We start from the raw sequence: 16,774 nt of genomic DNA on the forward strand, positions 1-16,774 counted from the left end.
TTCAGCTTGAACTCCCCTCAGTTCACCCAGACCTCCCACCCAGCCAATAGTACACAATAAACATGTTTAGTATCACTTAAGACAGAAGGGAGTTCCATAACTTGGGACTCGCTATGAAAAACATGCGGTCTCTTATTTGCGTTAGGTGTGTGTTCCTAGTGGACGGCAGCGTTAGAAGTCCTTTGTTTTGTGATCTTAGGGTTCTCTGTGGTGAGCAATGTGGAAGTGTAATAGTCATGGGTCAGAATTGTTGATGATATTGAAAATTAGAGTTAATACTTTATATTGAATTCTGGATTGTACAGGAAGTCAGTGCAGCGCCATCAGTGAGGGGCTGATGTGGTCAAAATTTCATGTCCCTAGTAAAAGTCTAGCAGCGGTGTTTTAGAGTCACTGTAGTGGTTTTAGTAAGCTTGAAGCCTAGTAATAGGGAGTTGTAGTAGTCTAAGGGGTGGATTTATCAAAATGTGGTAAGTACCACATGTGATAGCAGAAGGGGCGTGTTTTATGCTAATATAGCATTTATCACAATTTGCACTAATTACCTGTGTGAAGAGCTAAGTTAGTGCAAAATGTGATACCATTTCAGATTTGTGCCAGACCTGTTGTATGTCTGTCATTCACCACCAGGGGACCATTGTTTTGAGAGAGAGAGAGAGAGAGAGAGAGAGAGAGAGAGAGAGAGAGAGAGGCCATAATGTCATGGCCCATAGGCAGGTATTTGTATCCCTATGGTAGGCCCACCTAGTAACTCGAGGTGGGGTTTAGGTAAGAGTGTAGGGGGTTAGGGGCCACTTTGACATTCTACGTGACACCTACGAACAGAACAGTGGTCTCTTGGGAAGATTTGCTGGCCTTCGGAGTGAGGAAACTCACTCCAAGATGAGATTTGGGCAATGTTCTCTCAACCTAGCTTGATGGACTCTCTACCTGGGTAACATCAAGCTAGGTTGAGAGAACATTGCCCAAATCTCATCTTGGAGTGAGTTTCCTCACTCCAAAGGCCAGCAAATTTTCACAAGAGACCACTGTTCTGTTCGTAGGTGTCTCGTAGAATGTCAAAGTGGCCCCTAATCCCTTACACTCTTACCTAAACCCCACCTCGAGTTACTAGGTGGGCCTACCATAAGGATACAAATACCTGCCTATGGGCCATAATATCATGGCCAGTCTCTCTCTCTCTCTCTCTCTCTCTCTCTCTCTCTCTCTCTCTCTCTCTCTCTCACTCTCACTCTCACTCTCACTCTCATATATCCATTCACCTGACATTGGACTTACAGGAGATGACAGCCTAACACAATCCAAAGAGGTATAGTTAACATCAGTGTTATGGCTTTGCAAACAGGCTAACCCAGCCCACACTCCTCCTATTTTCTGAATTTGCATCGCACCATATGATATGGTGCAATCGCATGCGAAAACACCTTATCGCATTTTGATAAATGACCCCCTAAGTTTGAAAATACTAGTGTTTGTAGAACAGTGAGGAAATCCTGGATTGTTAGTAGAGGTTTCAGCCAGTGTAATATTCTCAGCTTAGTGTATCCTGTTTTTATTAATTTGCTTATATGCTTTTTCATAGTGAAGTTCTCATCTATCTGTGTTCCTAGGTCTCGTACTTGATTGGATGGAGTAACATTAATAATTCCTAGGTCTAGTGTTGGCGGTTTGATTATCGTTGTATCTCTCCTTAACCACACAATTTCAGGTTCTTTTGGGTTTCAGCTGAGAGTTTTTGTTGTATTTCCTTCATGCATGTTGACAGAGACAACGCAGTTTTTCAAATGTTTTGTCAACAGGGATGTAGAATTGAATGTTGTCTGCATATAGGAAGAAGTTGATTCCTAGATTTGCCAGAAATGTGCATATAGGCAACAAATGTTGAATAGTGTGGCTGATAGAGCTGAATCCTTGGGGACACCTGTATCAATTGGGAAGGTGTCAGATATTTGTCCAGTTTGCCTTGAAATGTCCTATCTTTTAGGAAAGAAGAGAACCATTTGTTAACATTTCCATTTATTCCAATTTCTCTTGGTGGCATAACAGGGTGTGGTCAACTATGTCAAATGTTACTGTAAGATTGATTAGTACCACGATATAGGACTCATTGTTGTCAAAGCCCTGAGGTACAGGGCTGGCTAAGGAAATGAGTAGAATTTCCGTTGAGTGATTTTTTCTGAATCCGAATTGGTTTGGGTATAGTATATTATTGTCTTCTGGGTAGTTCTCTAATTGTGTAAACACTGCTTTTTCTAGGACTTTACCGATGAAAGGCAGGTTGGATATTGATCAGTAATTGTCCCAATTGTCTATTCTGCCAGTTTTATTTTTTGTATTGGTTTCATTACAGCTTATTTTGCCCTATCAGGGACCAGTCCTTCTGCTAGCCATGCGCTCCGGCGGAGCGCACTGTTAACCCGCGTTTGGACGCGCTAGCTTTACCCCTTATTCAGTAAGGGGTAATAGCGCTTCAAAAATGCGTGTCCAAACCCCCCGAAACTAATAGAACCCGCAACATGCAAATGCAAGTTGATTGTCCTATTAGTCATTCCCACGTGATACAGAAAGCAAAATGTGCAGCAAAGCCGCACATTTTACTTTCAGAAATTAGCGCCTACCCAAAGGTAGGCGTTAATTTCTGCCGGCACCGGGAAAGTGTACAGAAAAACAGTAAAAACTGCTTTTCTGTGCACCCGCTGACATAATATCATTGCGATATTAAGTCTTAGGTCCCAAAAGCTAAAAATAATTAAAAAAAAAAATAAATTTAAAATTGGCCCGCGGCTCACAGGTTGAAAACCTGAGCTCAATTTTGCCGGCATCCGGTTTCCGAACCCGTGGCTGTCAGCGGGTTTGAGAACTGACGCCGGCAAAATTGAGCTTTGGCTGTCAAACTCGCTGACAGCTGCCGCTCCTGTCAAAAAAGAGGTGCTAGGGACACGCTACTGTCCCTAGCGCCTCTTTTTCCCGCAGGCCCTAATTTGAATAATTTTTTTTTCTGAATCGCGCGCATAGGAGAGTGTCCTGTGTGCGCGCAATTTTTACTGTATCGGCCTATATGTTTGCAGTTTTTAGGGCACTTGCAGGGATAGGGTTCAGTGAGTGGGTGGCCGGCTTCATTTTAGTGATGATTTGGTTTAATTCAAAATTTGATACTGGGTCGAATGAATTCCATTTCACTTGACCGGATTTTCCTTCAGGCTCTATTGTTGATGAGCTGGTGGAGAATTGTGTCTTTAGATTTTTAATTTAGTTCAGCAGTGATTTGGCATATTCATTGCATGAGTTCTTTGAGAACTGATAGTTATTAGAGTTGGAAAAGGTTTTTAACTGTTTCAAAGAGTAATTTGGAATTGAATATTACACCATCAATCTGTTTTACATAGTATTCTTTTTTTGTTTTATTGATTTGTTCATAGTATTTATGCACTTAAATCCTTTTGAAAATTACCCCACACATATTGGGTCTCAGCTTCATGTGTGTATAAGTAAATCTATATGTAACCTCAAGGACAGGGTGCATATAATGTGAGTGGATCTGGCACTCAATGTGGCTAATGGCCAGTCTCTTGGAGAGAGTTCAAGAATGAAAAAATGGTCAAACAAATGGTATAATGGAATTATCCAGAGGCAGTAAGGGAGATTTACATCTTCTTGAACTGAATGGGGGGGGGGGGGGGGAGAGAGAGAGAACCTTTTACCTGTCATGCACGCACGCGCACACACACGCGCACACACACACACATATATATATATATATATAATATCAAATTTTGTGGAGAAATAATGTGGTTCAGGTACTCAGAGTAGGATCAGAAGTGGCCACAAATGAACTCAGATAAAAATGACCTATCTGAGGCACAGATGCAATGTCTGCTTGTTCAGTTTGATTTTTTTTTTTTTTACCTAGTTCACGTTTACAGATGCATTTGAAGACTTACATTGTCTTCATATATTTCAAGTACTTGTTATTAGAGTTGGAGAAGGTTTTTAACTGTTTCAAAGAGTAATTTGGAATTGAATATTACAGTACTTCTAGTCTGGAAAAAATTTTTTTTACTTTAGCTGCAGCTGATTCTGATTATCTGAGTAAACTAGCTTCAGATCTGAAGCCGAACAGGATCAAATGGTTTTCGTGCATCCTTACAGTGAATGTTGAAGAGGTTGCAAAGTCTATAATTCTGGCCTAGGCATACAGATTTATCACAGAATCTCATTAGATAATCAAGAATGTTAATTTCAAAACAAGAGGCAGAACAGTGCTACATCTTATGTTTTAATAAAGCACTTCCTCTTATTGATGTGGTGCCTTATCTGTTGGTAATCCACTAGGGCTAGAATTTTGCAACATCAAACTGTAATACATTTTCCTTACAGCTGAAAAAAAAGATTATGAAATGGGCAGGATCAATACAGTTCATGAACTGCTGTGTGGTTTGCTCTTGTTCATTACGTAAGTGCTTGGCCCACTATGACACCTGTTGAAGCAGTGTAATTTAGCCTCTGTTCGAATTTCTCCACTCCCAAGACAAGCAATCAGTGAATTAGCACTGTACAGTAAGTAGATATAGTAATCATCTTTATTTTGTTATGATAAGAAATCACTGAAGTAGTAGCGGAGCATCTTTTTTTCTGGAATGGTTGAGATCAGGCTTGGATCTAGAGAACAGATTCTTTTTTCTAGTTTTCTGCTAAAAAATATAATCGGACTGTGCAAGCTTTTCTGGTTAACGCAACATAAGAAGCCAACCAATTTTCGGATGACAGAAATTTTTTTTCCAGATAATGGAACACGGCCCATTTTATGCGTATAATAGGAGTTTGCAGATGTAAGGTGTGCTACTGTATGACTGACAGTTGCTACTCTGATACAGAATGGAGTCAGGAAGAACGGCGTTGGATGTTGTTATTATTGTAAGTGTCAATTAACAGAAATTAGATTTCTACAGAAGGCTGGAAATGGAGGTTTTGTAGCCTTCAAATCCTAGCATGTTTCAAACCCAGTCCAGAATGGCAGAGGAAAATCTAATTTGTTTATAGGCACATGACTGAACTATGGTTGGCTATGGCTATTGCCATAAACCTTTCTATAGATACATTTACTTAACCACCGTGGTTAAATGTAGTTGGCTTTGTTTATAAAATCTCAGTCATAGTCCTTGATTCTCATTGTCCCTAACTACTGTGAGGTATGGATTACTATGTAAAACCAGACACAACCAAAATAAATGTAAACTTTACGTATTTAGAACAGGTTTCTATCTACTCATTATTTTCCATTTGAATCCACTTCCAGAATGCTCAGTTAATTCATGTACAGTTAGCACTTACCAGCCAAGCACTTACATCACTATATGATACACAGTTCCCATGGAGAGGTCAATATTTAGCCGCTGTGCTAACTTTAGGACTTGTTTATGGGGCGACCAGAGGTGGCCAGAAACTTATCTGGCTAACTCAACTCCTCTCTGTTACGTCCATTCCCCTCCCAGCACGTAGCCAGATAAATACTTATCCTTTTAAATAGCGGCCGCTCACTGTGGCTGAATATTTAAAATGTGCCACTTAGCTGTATGAGAGTGCATCGGTGTGAGTGTGGCCAGTGAGCATGTGTCTGTGAGCATATTTATCTGCAAGCATGCATGCAAGTGAACATGTGTGTCTGTGAGTGAGAGTGCGCGTGAATGGATGTCAGTGAGAATATTTGTGAGCATATGTGTGAGCGAGCGTATGTGTCCGTGAGGAAGAGTGAACATTTGAGGATGTGTGGTTGTAAGCGAACGTCAGTGTCAGTGAATGTGTGTGTGTGTGTGTGTGTGTGTGTGGGTGTGTGCACGCATGAGAGGGAGAAATTACACCACCTCAGGCCCCATTTCCCCCGCCTTAACTGATCCACAACAATCTCAGGATAGGAAGCGTGGATGATTTTTAAATCCTTATTCATTTTAATTATTGATTGTTTTATGATATATCTGATTTTTGAAAAATGTTATTGCTGTTTGGGAAATTTAAAAATAAAATACAAGTTTTTAATGATTGAACATTCTTTTTGTCAGTTATTTGAATTATGCTATATATCAGTTTTGTTTTACTGTTAAGAATGAATTATATTTCTTGATTTTATTCTTTGGTGTTATGAAGAAACATGACATTTCAGTTTTTCCATCGTTGCACTGCATAATACAATACAGTTTGGCTTGTTGCAGTTTCCAATTCATTTTAATGTCTGAGTGTTTCTATTTATACCTATGGTCACTTTATTCAGTATTTGGTGAGGATCTGTCCGTGTTCTGCATGTGTGGCCAAGATGAAGTATTCTGCCAGCATGTAGGTTCGGGATAGGGATCTATAGCAGTTTGACTTGTTCTGTTCTTATTGGAAGTGTATTCATGTTTCAGGGCTGGTGTAATGTTTTCCATATTGTCTTTTCATAGATGAGGTTGCTACAATTTGAGTGCTGGCAATTAGTAGGAGAGGTTATTCTGTAATTGTAATTCAGCTTACACATGGCTTTGAAGGCTTCTGTGTGGCTGGACTGAGCTCTGAGACGGGCAGCTGGCAGTGAAACCACCAATCTCCTGGGGAGTTGGCGTGCCAAGAGAGGGTGGGGATGGGACATGGAGTGGACGGCTGCAAGCTGCAGGAGGGCTGACAGCAAGCGAGGGCTTAAACTTTTCACAATGATATGGCAGTGCTGGTTTGGGGGGCACTCACTAAGGGGTCGATTTTAGGACCCGTGCGATTCCCGGCACGCGCGCGCATGGACGCACCAATTTTATAACATGCGTGTGCTGGAGCGCGCATGTTATAAAAGCCAATGACTCACTCACGTGTGGGGGAAATTTTACCAAGCAACGTGCGGCGACACGAGTAGGGCTTCCCCGGTTCCCTCCCAGTCCATTCCAATTAGGGAGCAGACTGGGAGTGAAATTCTCTATACCCCTATCTAACCTTCCTACTTTTTCCGCTCTCCTCCCCAACTTCTACCCCCTACCTATTTTTTTTTTCTACTTACTTCAACTTCCGAGTAATGGCCTTGTCCTGGCCTGTCCCAGCCCAGATCACGCCCCTCCAGCCTGCCTCTTTGGAGAGGCCCAGCACATCTGTGCTTACCGGGGTTTATGCGCGTGGTTGGATCTGTTGTAAAATGCGCGCAGCTCGTGCAAGGCCCAGCCACACGCATAAGCCCCAAAATTTACACACGTAGCCTTTTTAAAATCTAGGCTTGAGTAAGCACATGAGCAGCAGAACAGCAGTATGTTTGTTTGGGATAGATTGTGTGTCTGTGTCTGGGAGAAAGAGTGAGAGAGAGTGTGTGTGTCTGGAGAGAAAGAAAGGGAGAAAGGGTCTGTGAGAGAGAGAAGGGTGGGTGTTTGTGTCTGGGAGTGACAGAGGGAGGGAAGGTGTGTGTGTGTGTCTGGGAGAGAAAGAGAGGGAGGATGTATGTTTGTATGTCTGGGAGAGAAAGAGAGGGAGGAAGAGGCGTGTGTCTGTCTGGGAAAGAGCGCGAGGGGTTGTATGTACGAAGAAGAGTGGGAGGAAGGGTAGGGTGTGCGTCTGGGGGAGAGAGAGGGAGCGAGAGTGTGCGAGTCTGGGAGAGAGATGGTTGACCTTTTCTTTCATAGGGGAGACGGGGACAGCTTCACTCCCCTACCCCCCTCATTCGTGAAAGGTATGGTGACTCTCTGCTACTGTGCGTTCTGGTTTTGTGAAAGATTGGGCACCCCTGTTCTATGCATTCCAATTTGATGCTTAATTAGGTTCCTACTGTTCTGATAATTTAGGGCACCCTGGACCGCAAGTTTCCCGCTCAGCAGACATAGACTGAGACGTGTTGGTGCCCAGGGCAGGCTACTGCAGCACATCACGACATGAGGGCTCACACAATTTCACATGAGTTCTCGCCACTAAGGGCAGTTTTTCCAGCATTTTCTACATGCATTGATCACCATCTCTACTGTGACATATAATTCCAGAGGGTAATTGATTTTGCAAACCACTTGGTTTGTTTCATACAAGCAGTATATCAAGGTTAATAAATACAAATAATTTCGATGGATTGCAGAATTGAGCTGAGCTAGGAGAAAAACAAGCCTAGGGCCAAGTGTACTAAGTGTATTTTTCCTATAGACACAAAGTGGGGAAAACCCTCAAGTACACCCTTATCTGCTCCCTGCCTCGCTTAGATCTAGGACAAGCATTAAATAATAAATATCTGGTTTTACTGCATGATTTTTGTACCAGAAATGCAGACATATTTTCCCCTGAAACCAAAGTTCACATCCTCCGAAAGAACATTTAACGTGAAAACGATTCCAGATACTCTCGCTATTCTGAATACTCCACATTCAGTTCTGATTGATCATCTGCTGCCTTATGTCACAGCCAATCAAATCACAATATTGCATGTACTTCCAATATCATTCAGATGATCTCTTTACTAGCCAGGTTCTACCTCTCATTCCCACAATCGCATTCTCCGGCTTTCCTTCCATCTTCTTTCCATGCATTGTTTGCGTTCCCTTCGTTCATCCTATCTGTGCTGCATTTTCAGTGTGCGCTTTTGTTTTGTCCCTTTCTATCTGGTGTGTATAAAAGACAGTTCATCTCCACCACTGATGAGGTTAAACGGCAGCAAAGGGAAGTTATTTTTCTGATTCACGCACAATTCCTCGAACACATAAACTGCAGTGCACATCAGGTGATCCAAAACCACAGGAAGTAATGTCAGATAAAGCGGAAAAACAGAATTTAATTCAAAGAGTTTTAGCTAAAAAAGAGAGAAAAAAGCCAACTCTAGGTGAGTAGCGTGCCATAATATTAGCAGCTAGAACGTTCCTCATTGTTTAGGACAGCTAACCTCTGTATGCTCGTAGTGGCTTTACTGCCCCTGGTTTTCTGATACCCATCTGGTAGGGTACAGCCTGTTCCCTTCAGCCAGGGAAGCTTTAAAGAAAATGAGAGAGAACAAGGGAGAGACCGGGTGCCCGGAGAAGCAGGGCAGAAAGAAGCTTTATTAGGGAAGTTTCTCCATCCTGAGATTTAACTTATTTATTTTATTTTATTATTTTTTTATTATTTTTAATTACTTTTGTAAACCGTTTTGGTCAGTTACATACTGTTAAGACAGTATAGAAATATTTTAAATAAATAACTAAATAACTTAACAAAAGGCTTTGTTGGTTGCACCAGGGGCTGGAACAAGACAAGCAATCTGGTACTCGTCAAAGGGCATCCAGGTACTTTAGGCCGTGGTTATGGGATTCGATGCTGCTGGATTTGCGAATGGAACTGAATTATATGACTTTTCACAAAAACTTTGAAATCATGGCTCTTTACGGAAGCATTTGGAGAATGATGGAGTCAGTTAAGTGTGCGGTTTTAAGAAAGAACTGAATAGTGGGAAAGTGGAGTTTGGTGAAATGATGCTGGGGAGAGTAATGTCAGAGAGTTGCGATTCAAGGGATGGGTAGGGGCGATAGGCGAAGAAATAGTTTGGGGAGGTAAGGGTGTGGCCAGGATTTTTTGGGAGTTATTATTATTGTTGTTATTATAGTTATTTGAATGTAACTAATTTGTTTTATTAAATATGGCATGACACTGCCATTTTGATGATTTATGTTTTATGTAACGTGGTCGGAGATGAAAGATTGAACGTTCAATCAAATGAAACTAAGCAAATAAATACATAAATAAGTAGACTGGCCTGACAAGCGTGTGTATTAAACTTTTAGGAACAATTTGTTTTTGGTGCTTTTCATAAACATCAGATGTAGAACAATATTATTAAAACAGATATATTTCACTATTTATTCAATGATACAGTGAAAAACAGTAGTCTGAATTGCTACAACAATAAACACATTAATCAGGGCTTTGGTTATGATGCTATAATCATAATCATCATCGTAGATAATAAGGCTCCTGGGACGCATGGTACGGCCTGTCTGTGGAGTTTCGTTCCGTCAGGTGCGACAAAGTGGCAGTATCCTATGATTACAATAGACAGTATGGACACCTACTAGAGCTACAGCCTATCATATTTCCGGAATGGAATCAAGAGTGTTAGCATAATAGATACTCATCCTGTGCATATGTTTACAGTGAAGCTGTCTACAGTGACAGGACTTGTTTATTTCGTAGCCTCAGCTTATTAGTGAAAGAGGAGGAGAGCAGCAAGACGATAGAGACTGAGGCTGGCCACATCTACTGGTAGCAGGTTAGCTGCACCTGAACGCTCCCAAACATTGCACAGAAAAGCAGAAAAAACTGCTTTTCTGTACATCCTGCTATTTAATATCATTGTGATATTAAGTGGCAGGAGAAACAGATCTTTAAAAAAATAAAAAAAAAAAAAGTTGGAAAAAAAGCGCCAAAGTCAGGTTCAGAAAATGGACACTCGGTTAATAAGCATCCGTTTCCTGAGCCCCTGCCTGTGCGCCATTTAGGGAAATGGACGCCGATAAATTTGGCATCTATTTTCCTAACTGGTGGACGGCCGAAGCTCACGGGCTCCCGTTCTCAAGGAGGCGCTAGGGGCAGGCAAGCCACCCTGACACCTCCTTGGTAACGCGACCCCTAATTTTCCAGGGTGGTCCCAAGGAGGGGGCACCTGGGGACCACGTTAGGAAAGCAGGCACTGACTGTTCAGGATCCATCAGCAGCACGGGCCACCCTCGCGGAGAGAATGATGGCAAAAGCAGGAGGCTGTAAGTACAGCACGGACAGGCAACCTGAGGCTGAAGAGAGAGAAAGGGAAGAGGGGTGAAATGGAAAGAGGTGAGGGGGAGGGAGAAGGGAGAAGAGAAGTAAATGGGGAAAAAAGTTAAGGGGGAAGTGCAAATTGAAGGGGAGGGGGTGTTTCATTAATTAGTCCTTTATGAATACTGTAAAGGCTTCTTAATGAAGTGGGAAGCCTGGCTTATGTGGGAAAGAACCATCCACTTTACTCACCTTCCATGGCCTCCGTCTGCTCTGCTATCCCTTTCAAAAACGTCAGGAAATCTTCTGTAATATTGCAAACAGAGTCTTGTATTTATAACCCCAAGTCATGCATTCCTGCCAACACCCCCATCCAATTCACTGACATGAGATAGGTGAGATGCTGTTTGTTTGTTTTTTATTGGGGAACTGCATTTCCCACAGCAACTTGTGCAATCCTGAAACTGTGTCACTTGCGCAAGAAGATCCGAGGACGGCAATGCTGCAATCCAAAAATTCTCCAGAGCTTATCCTGCGGGCAAGACTAGAGCTGAAAATGCCTGAGGTGAAAAGTGTGCTTTTCTTTCTACTAAGATAGTGTGTTTTAAAAATTTAGATAAACTGTGCATGATGGGGGCGATTTATCGATAAAAGGCTCCAGTTGTTATTCCTTCAGCTTTGCCAATGGTTGTTACATCATTGTCATTGTATCCCCAATGGAGTCAGGCTGCATGACATTATCCACCCCCCCCCCCCCTCCCCAGTATTGTACAGGTTCTCTGTCTCAGCCAAAAAGCCAAGAAGGATCCATTGTCAGCTCATAGCACAAATCCTTTTCTTGTACCTTAATATTATTAACTCAATTTTTGTTACATAAAATATAACTGGGGCTTCTGCTCTGGGTTTATAAATTGCAAATTTAGGTGCTTATTTTTTTTAGGCAATTACATACATTTGGTGGGTACTAAAAACATGTTTATCAGTGTTTTCTTATCACGAACTACAATTTTAGGAACATTTTTAAGGTGATTCAATGTAATAAGGTGTAAATCAATTTATCTCCAATGATTTGCATATTATGAGGCTAATTTTATAACAGTGCACATAGGAATTAAATCTGCATGTATAAGGTACACACAGACTTCAGCCCAAAGTGTGAAAGCAGATTTATACACGTAAGTCCGCCTAGAAAATTAAATAGGCCGCACAAACCTTAGCATAGTATAAATGCGCACATTTAAACTTGCTAGGGAGCAGATGTAAATGTTAACACAAATCTTTATGAGCAAATGTTAACACAAACCGTTACGTGCATTCTTTTGAAAATCAAAAGTACATACATAAATGATTTCCCTGCCCTAACGTCGCCTCCGCTGGAATATCTTTTTACAGTGTGCATAAAAGTAAGCATGGAATCTCTTCCGCATGTTCTTTACAAACCCCAGGTCAATTTTCAAAAGTCAATTTGCATGCAGAAACCTGGGTTTTATGCATCTAAATGCTTTTGAAAATTAGCCCTATATAACTATTTGTTGGTAAAAGGAGTCCAAACCTTTTAGTGGTTACATGCCTATGGAGTTTTCAGCAAACGAGTTTGCATTCGTTGTAGTGCCCTACAGCCAAAGTGCTTCCTCTACTGGGGAGGGGCATGCAAATCCCCTCTCTGGATGGCAGGCTCCTCTTCTTCCAAGCAGGCACTGGACTCCTCAACAGAGTAAATATTAATCCTCCTGCATCACCCACCTTGCTCAAACCTACTCCCTGGGAATAGTTGGTTAGGTGGTACCATTGTGACAAATTCATTAAATCAAATACAAAACAGGATAGACAACCAACTCTCAAGTCCCATAGGAGCCACAGTAAAGTTCACAGACAATGGTTTAACTACAAAGATAAAGAGTATGCAACAGACATGGACATTGTTTAAAAATACCATCTTAGAAGTGCAATCCAGATGTATTCCACACATCAAGAAAGGTTGAAGGAAGGCCGAACAATTGCTGGCATGGTTAAAAAGTGAGGTGAAAGAGGCTATTTTAACTAAAAGATCTTCATTCAAATATGAAATAGCATAAGCACTGGCAAATTAAATGTAAGACATTGATAAGGCAGGCTAAAAGAGAATTTGAAAAGAAGTTGGCTGTAGAGGCAAAAACTCATTAAAAAAACCTTTTTAAAATATATCCAAAGCAGAAAGCCTGTGAGGGAGTCAGTTGGACCGTTAGATGATCGAGGAGTTAAAGGGGCACTTAGGGAAAATAAAGCCATTGCTGACAATTATATCACAGAATATTTAGATAGACATGGCTTAATGGGACACAGCCAGCATGAATTTCCCAAGAGAAATCTTGCCTTACAAATCTCTTACAATTCAAATCAGATGATTATTGGTGCGTATTGGCTTGGGCTGGATTTGAATTAATGACTTGGGATGAAGGGCTCGCGTAAACCACGGAATATACCTGTTTGTGGGCAATTCTTACTCGCTGCAAAGACCATCTTTGTGCTTGATGAATATATAATGGGTGTGTGTGCAAGCTATCATAGGAGAGAATGCATGATGTAAATATTTGTAGGTGGATTTCATTATCTTTCATTAAAGACTGCATTTTTATGTGACATAGAAGATCTCAGGGATATATAATAAAGGTAGAATGACAGATAGTGGTGAGTGTATATTGGTGAGATTTTGAATCCATATTTTAAAATAAGGCATTTGGAGGCTTTACTAGAACTTGAATTGTGATGCTATATTGTGGCCGAGGGCACAATCTGTCTGCTGCAGCATAGTTCAGCATCTCCCATCTCCCAGAACTCCTTAAAATGGCAGCCTGACATCTGACATAAACCAAGGCCCAAAGTACAAGATCAGAAGAAATCAGGTCAATAGATGCACTGGGGGTTGGGGTGGTTGGGGCAGGCATCCCATATCCCAGCAGCCTTATAGAGGCTGAATATGGACTGGCTCTGTCTCTTTTCCTGCCCTCATCCACTGGCTTGCTTTCCTGGCCCATTCCTAATGAGGTGTGTCTGGCCCTTAGCTGAATTAGATTCTTTTAGTTTATAAGGACAAAGGGTAAGGTAGACAGAAGGAAAGAGGGGAAAGGGTGGATTTAGGGGTATCCTTGTCACAGCATAGTGACTGATGAATTCAAGGGATCCATCTGGGCATATATTATAGTTAACATATGATTTAGCAATGTTTATTTTTACCTTATTTCAATGGAGCTTTGTTTATGTTCACTTATGATGGCAGTAGGGCAGGAGCAGTTTGCTCATGCACTTCTATTATTTGGGTGAGCCCTTTGTTTGCTATTCAATGAAAATAAAAGTCAGAGGGGGAATTCTGGTCTGTGCATTTATGGCTCAGATGGGGCCTTCTTAGCCTTTTGAGTTGGGTAGGTCTAGCTCTTCCTTGCCTTTATGACTTGGATGGGGCCTTCTTACCTTTGCCATGAAATAAGGGGAGATTGAGCCATCCCAAGGTCCTCAGCAGACAGGAAGATGATTATCACCTTGGGTCTTTGACCAGCAAAAATTTGTATAGCGAAGCAAATTATTGCAAAATTATGCCTACAGATGAACCCAGTGGTAAAGGAAGTAATAAATAGAAAATAATAAAAGTAAATAATACATAATCAATTAATAATAAATGATAAATATAAATGTTACAAAAATGACAATATCAATATAAAACCTTTTAATATACACGTTCAAATAATACAATGTGGTATACAACAAAAATATATCATTAAAATAGACAACCCAACATGACCACGTTTCAGCAACAACACTTGCATCAAGAATAAATTACATTGAAACTACAAATATAATATGGAGTTCAAAGAGCTGGTACACCTGAAAAATCATAAAATCAGAGTGTGTGGATGTTATATCAATGCCCTAAGGAATCTCTCTGATGGATTTCATTTTCAGTAGCTTTTTTTTACCTTCAATTGAAAAAATATGAAACAAGGCTCATTCTAATACAAATAGGAAGATTGAAAGATAATGATGACCGGTGTGGTTTCTCTTTTTTTTTCAGGTGATGATCTCATCTTAATTTTCATATAAAGCAAATTTTTGATGATGCCTTTAGCAATCAGTCTTTTTTTTTAAATTATTGTAACAACAAATAGGGGTGGTAGCTGCTTTTCTATCTTTTAGATAAACATATATATGTATATATATTAGAGATGTGCATTCGTTTTTTCCGAATTGGAAAATTGCAATGAAATTGTCCAATTCGGCATGTTTCAGGGAGCCCGAAAAAAATCAGGATTTTCCCGTTTTTTCGCAAAAATTTGTTTTTCCGATTAGTGCGCACTAACGGGAGTCAGTGCGTGCTAACTCCCCGTTAGTGCGCGCTAACTCCCCGTTAGCGCGCACTAACAAAAAGTAACAAAAAGTAACAAAATCTAACGGTTTTTGTTAGTGCGCGCTAACAGGAGTTAGCGCGCACTAACTAAAAATTGATTTTTCATGAAAAAAAAGACCCGAACCGAAAAAAAATGACAATTTCCATGGCGGCCAAAAAACGAAGAACGACACGAACACAAAAAACGATGCACATCTCATATATATATATATATATATATATATATATATATATGTATATGTATCTTTATAAAACAGATGGAGGCTGATTAAGAAGAAATGAAGGTTGACTATGAGGGAGCATATATTGCCAAATGAAAAGTCAATTTCCTCTAGCAGCCTGCCACTAGGGTACTCACTAGTGACCTAACAGACTTGCTGAGTAATTCTCCCCAATCAGAAGGAGACCTGGTATGCAAGACAGACCAGAAAGAGGAGGTTATAGCAGTCCGGGAAAAAGGAGATGAGGAGTTAAGAAGGAATGTAGAGAATCCTCTGGTAAGATTTAATCATTGTCATTGTTTTGGGTTATTTCAAGGGCTAATAGGCTTATTCTGTCCCCAAGCAGTGAGGTAACTGCAATTGTTTGTTTAGTCAGATTTTAGACTATGGCTAATCTAGAGATTTATATTTGTTTATCAGAATTTCAGTTGTACACTGTATTCCATTTCAGTTGTGACACACTATATTCTTTTCTTCTACAAACAATTGCTATGATTAGTAACCACATTAGTTTGACCTTGATGTAAACTGATGCAGAAAAAGGTGATGCTGAATCCAACAGGTTGTGGGATCTGAGGCTACGTGATTTTACCAAAGAGAGAGAGAGAGAGATTGTGTTGAACAAATCTGATTAATTTCATTGACTGGATGACCTTAAGACTAGATTAGAGACATACACTAGATGGATTTCAGCAAAGCTTTTAATACTGTCCTATATAGGAGGTGGCCTAGGGGTGAGTTTCAAGGTGGTTGACTGGGTTAGAAACTGGTGAAGTGGTAAACAAAGTAGGGATGTGCATTCATTTTTAACGAATGCCTAAAATGCAATGAATGAGATCATTTTCTGTTTGTTCCAAATGGAACGAACTGAAAATGGCTGTAAACTAAAAATACTCAGAAATTTTGGGGTATTTTTGTATTCATTGCCAAAAAAACACTGGAAATGTACAGCTCTGGAATTACCTTCCCGCCCTGCTAAAACTGAACCCAGTTCCAAGCTTGCTTAGCTGGGCCTCTCCAAGCCCAGCAGGAGGTTCCCCAGGCCTCTCTGACCACCCACTCCTGCCACTGCAATAAAAATGAGCCTGGGATGGGGCCTACCCAAATGGGCATCCCAGGGCCCAGCTGGGGCCTCTCTGTGATCCTCCTGCCCCTGTTAAAATCTGCTGGGGCAGTCCTCTGTAAAATCCTAAGGGTAGGATCAAAGTCCATTTATTCCTGCCCCTAGTACAGGTGCTTTAAAAATGGTGACAGCTGCACCAGAGACAGGCACTGAAGTGATGGCACTTCTGAGCTGTCCACCAAGTGCATGGTTCCATTTTTAAAGCACCTGTAGCTTTGGAAGGAGCGAGTGGACTTCACTCCAGCCCTTAAGAATTTTATTTATTTACAATATTTATTTAAAATTACTTGCATCCCATGCCCTTCAAAGTTCAGGGCGGGTTACAGAAAATCACAGGAAGGGGGTAATTTG

General features: G+C 40.9%; 1 protein-coding gene across 1 annotated transcript in view; it reads right to left on the reverse strand.

Moving 5' to 3' along the window:
- The window catches only part of LOC115096359 (protein-glutamine gamma-glutamyltransferase 6-like), a 46,846-nt gene extending 35,773 nt beyond the window's left edge, over positions 1–11,073 (reverse strand). Inside the window, exon 1 of the mRNA XM_029610834.1 lies at positions 10,954–11,073. Coding sequence (XP_029466694.1) covers positions 10,954–10,960 — 7 coding nt within the window. The 5' untranslated portion in view covers positions 10,961–11,073. The remainder of the gene's footprint in view (positions 1–10,953) is intronic.
- Positions 11,074–16,774: the final 5,701 nt, after the last annotated feature.

The sequence above is a fragment of the Rhinatrema bivittatum genome, chromosome 8 (assembly GCF_901001135.1).
Source record: "Rhinatrema bivittatum chromosome 8, aRhiBiv1.1, whole genome shotgun sequence".
Classification (NCBI taxonomy): domain Eukaryota; kingdom Metazoa; phylum Chordata; class Amphibia; order Gymnophiona; family Rhinatrematidae; genus Rhinatrema; species Rhinatrema bivittatum.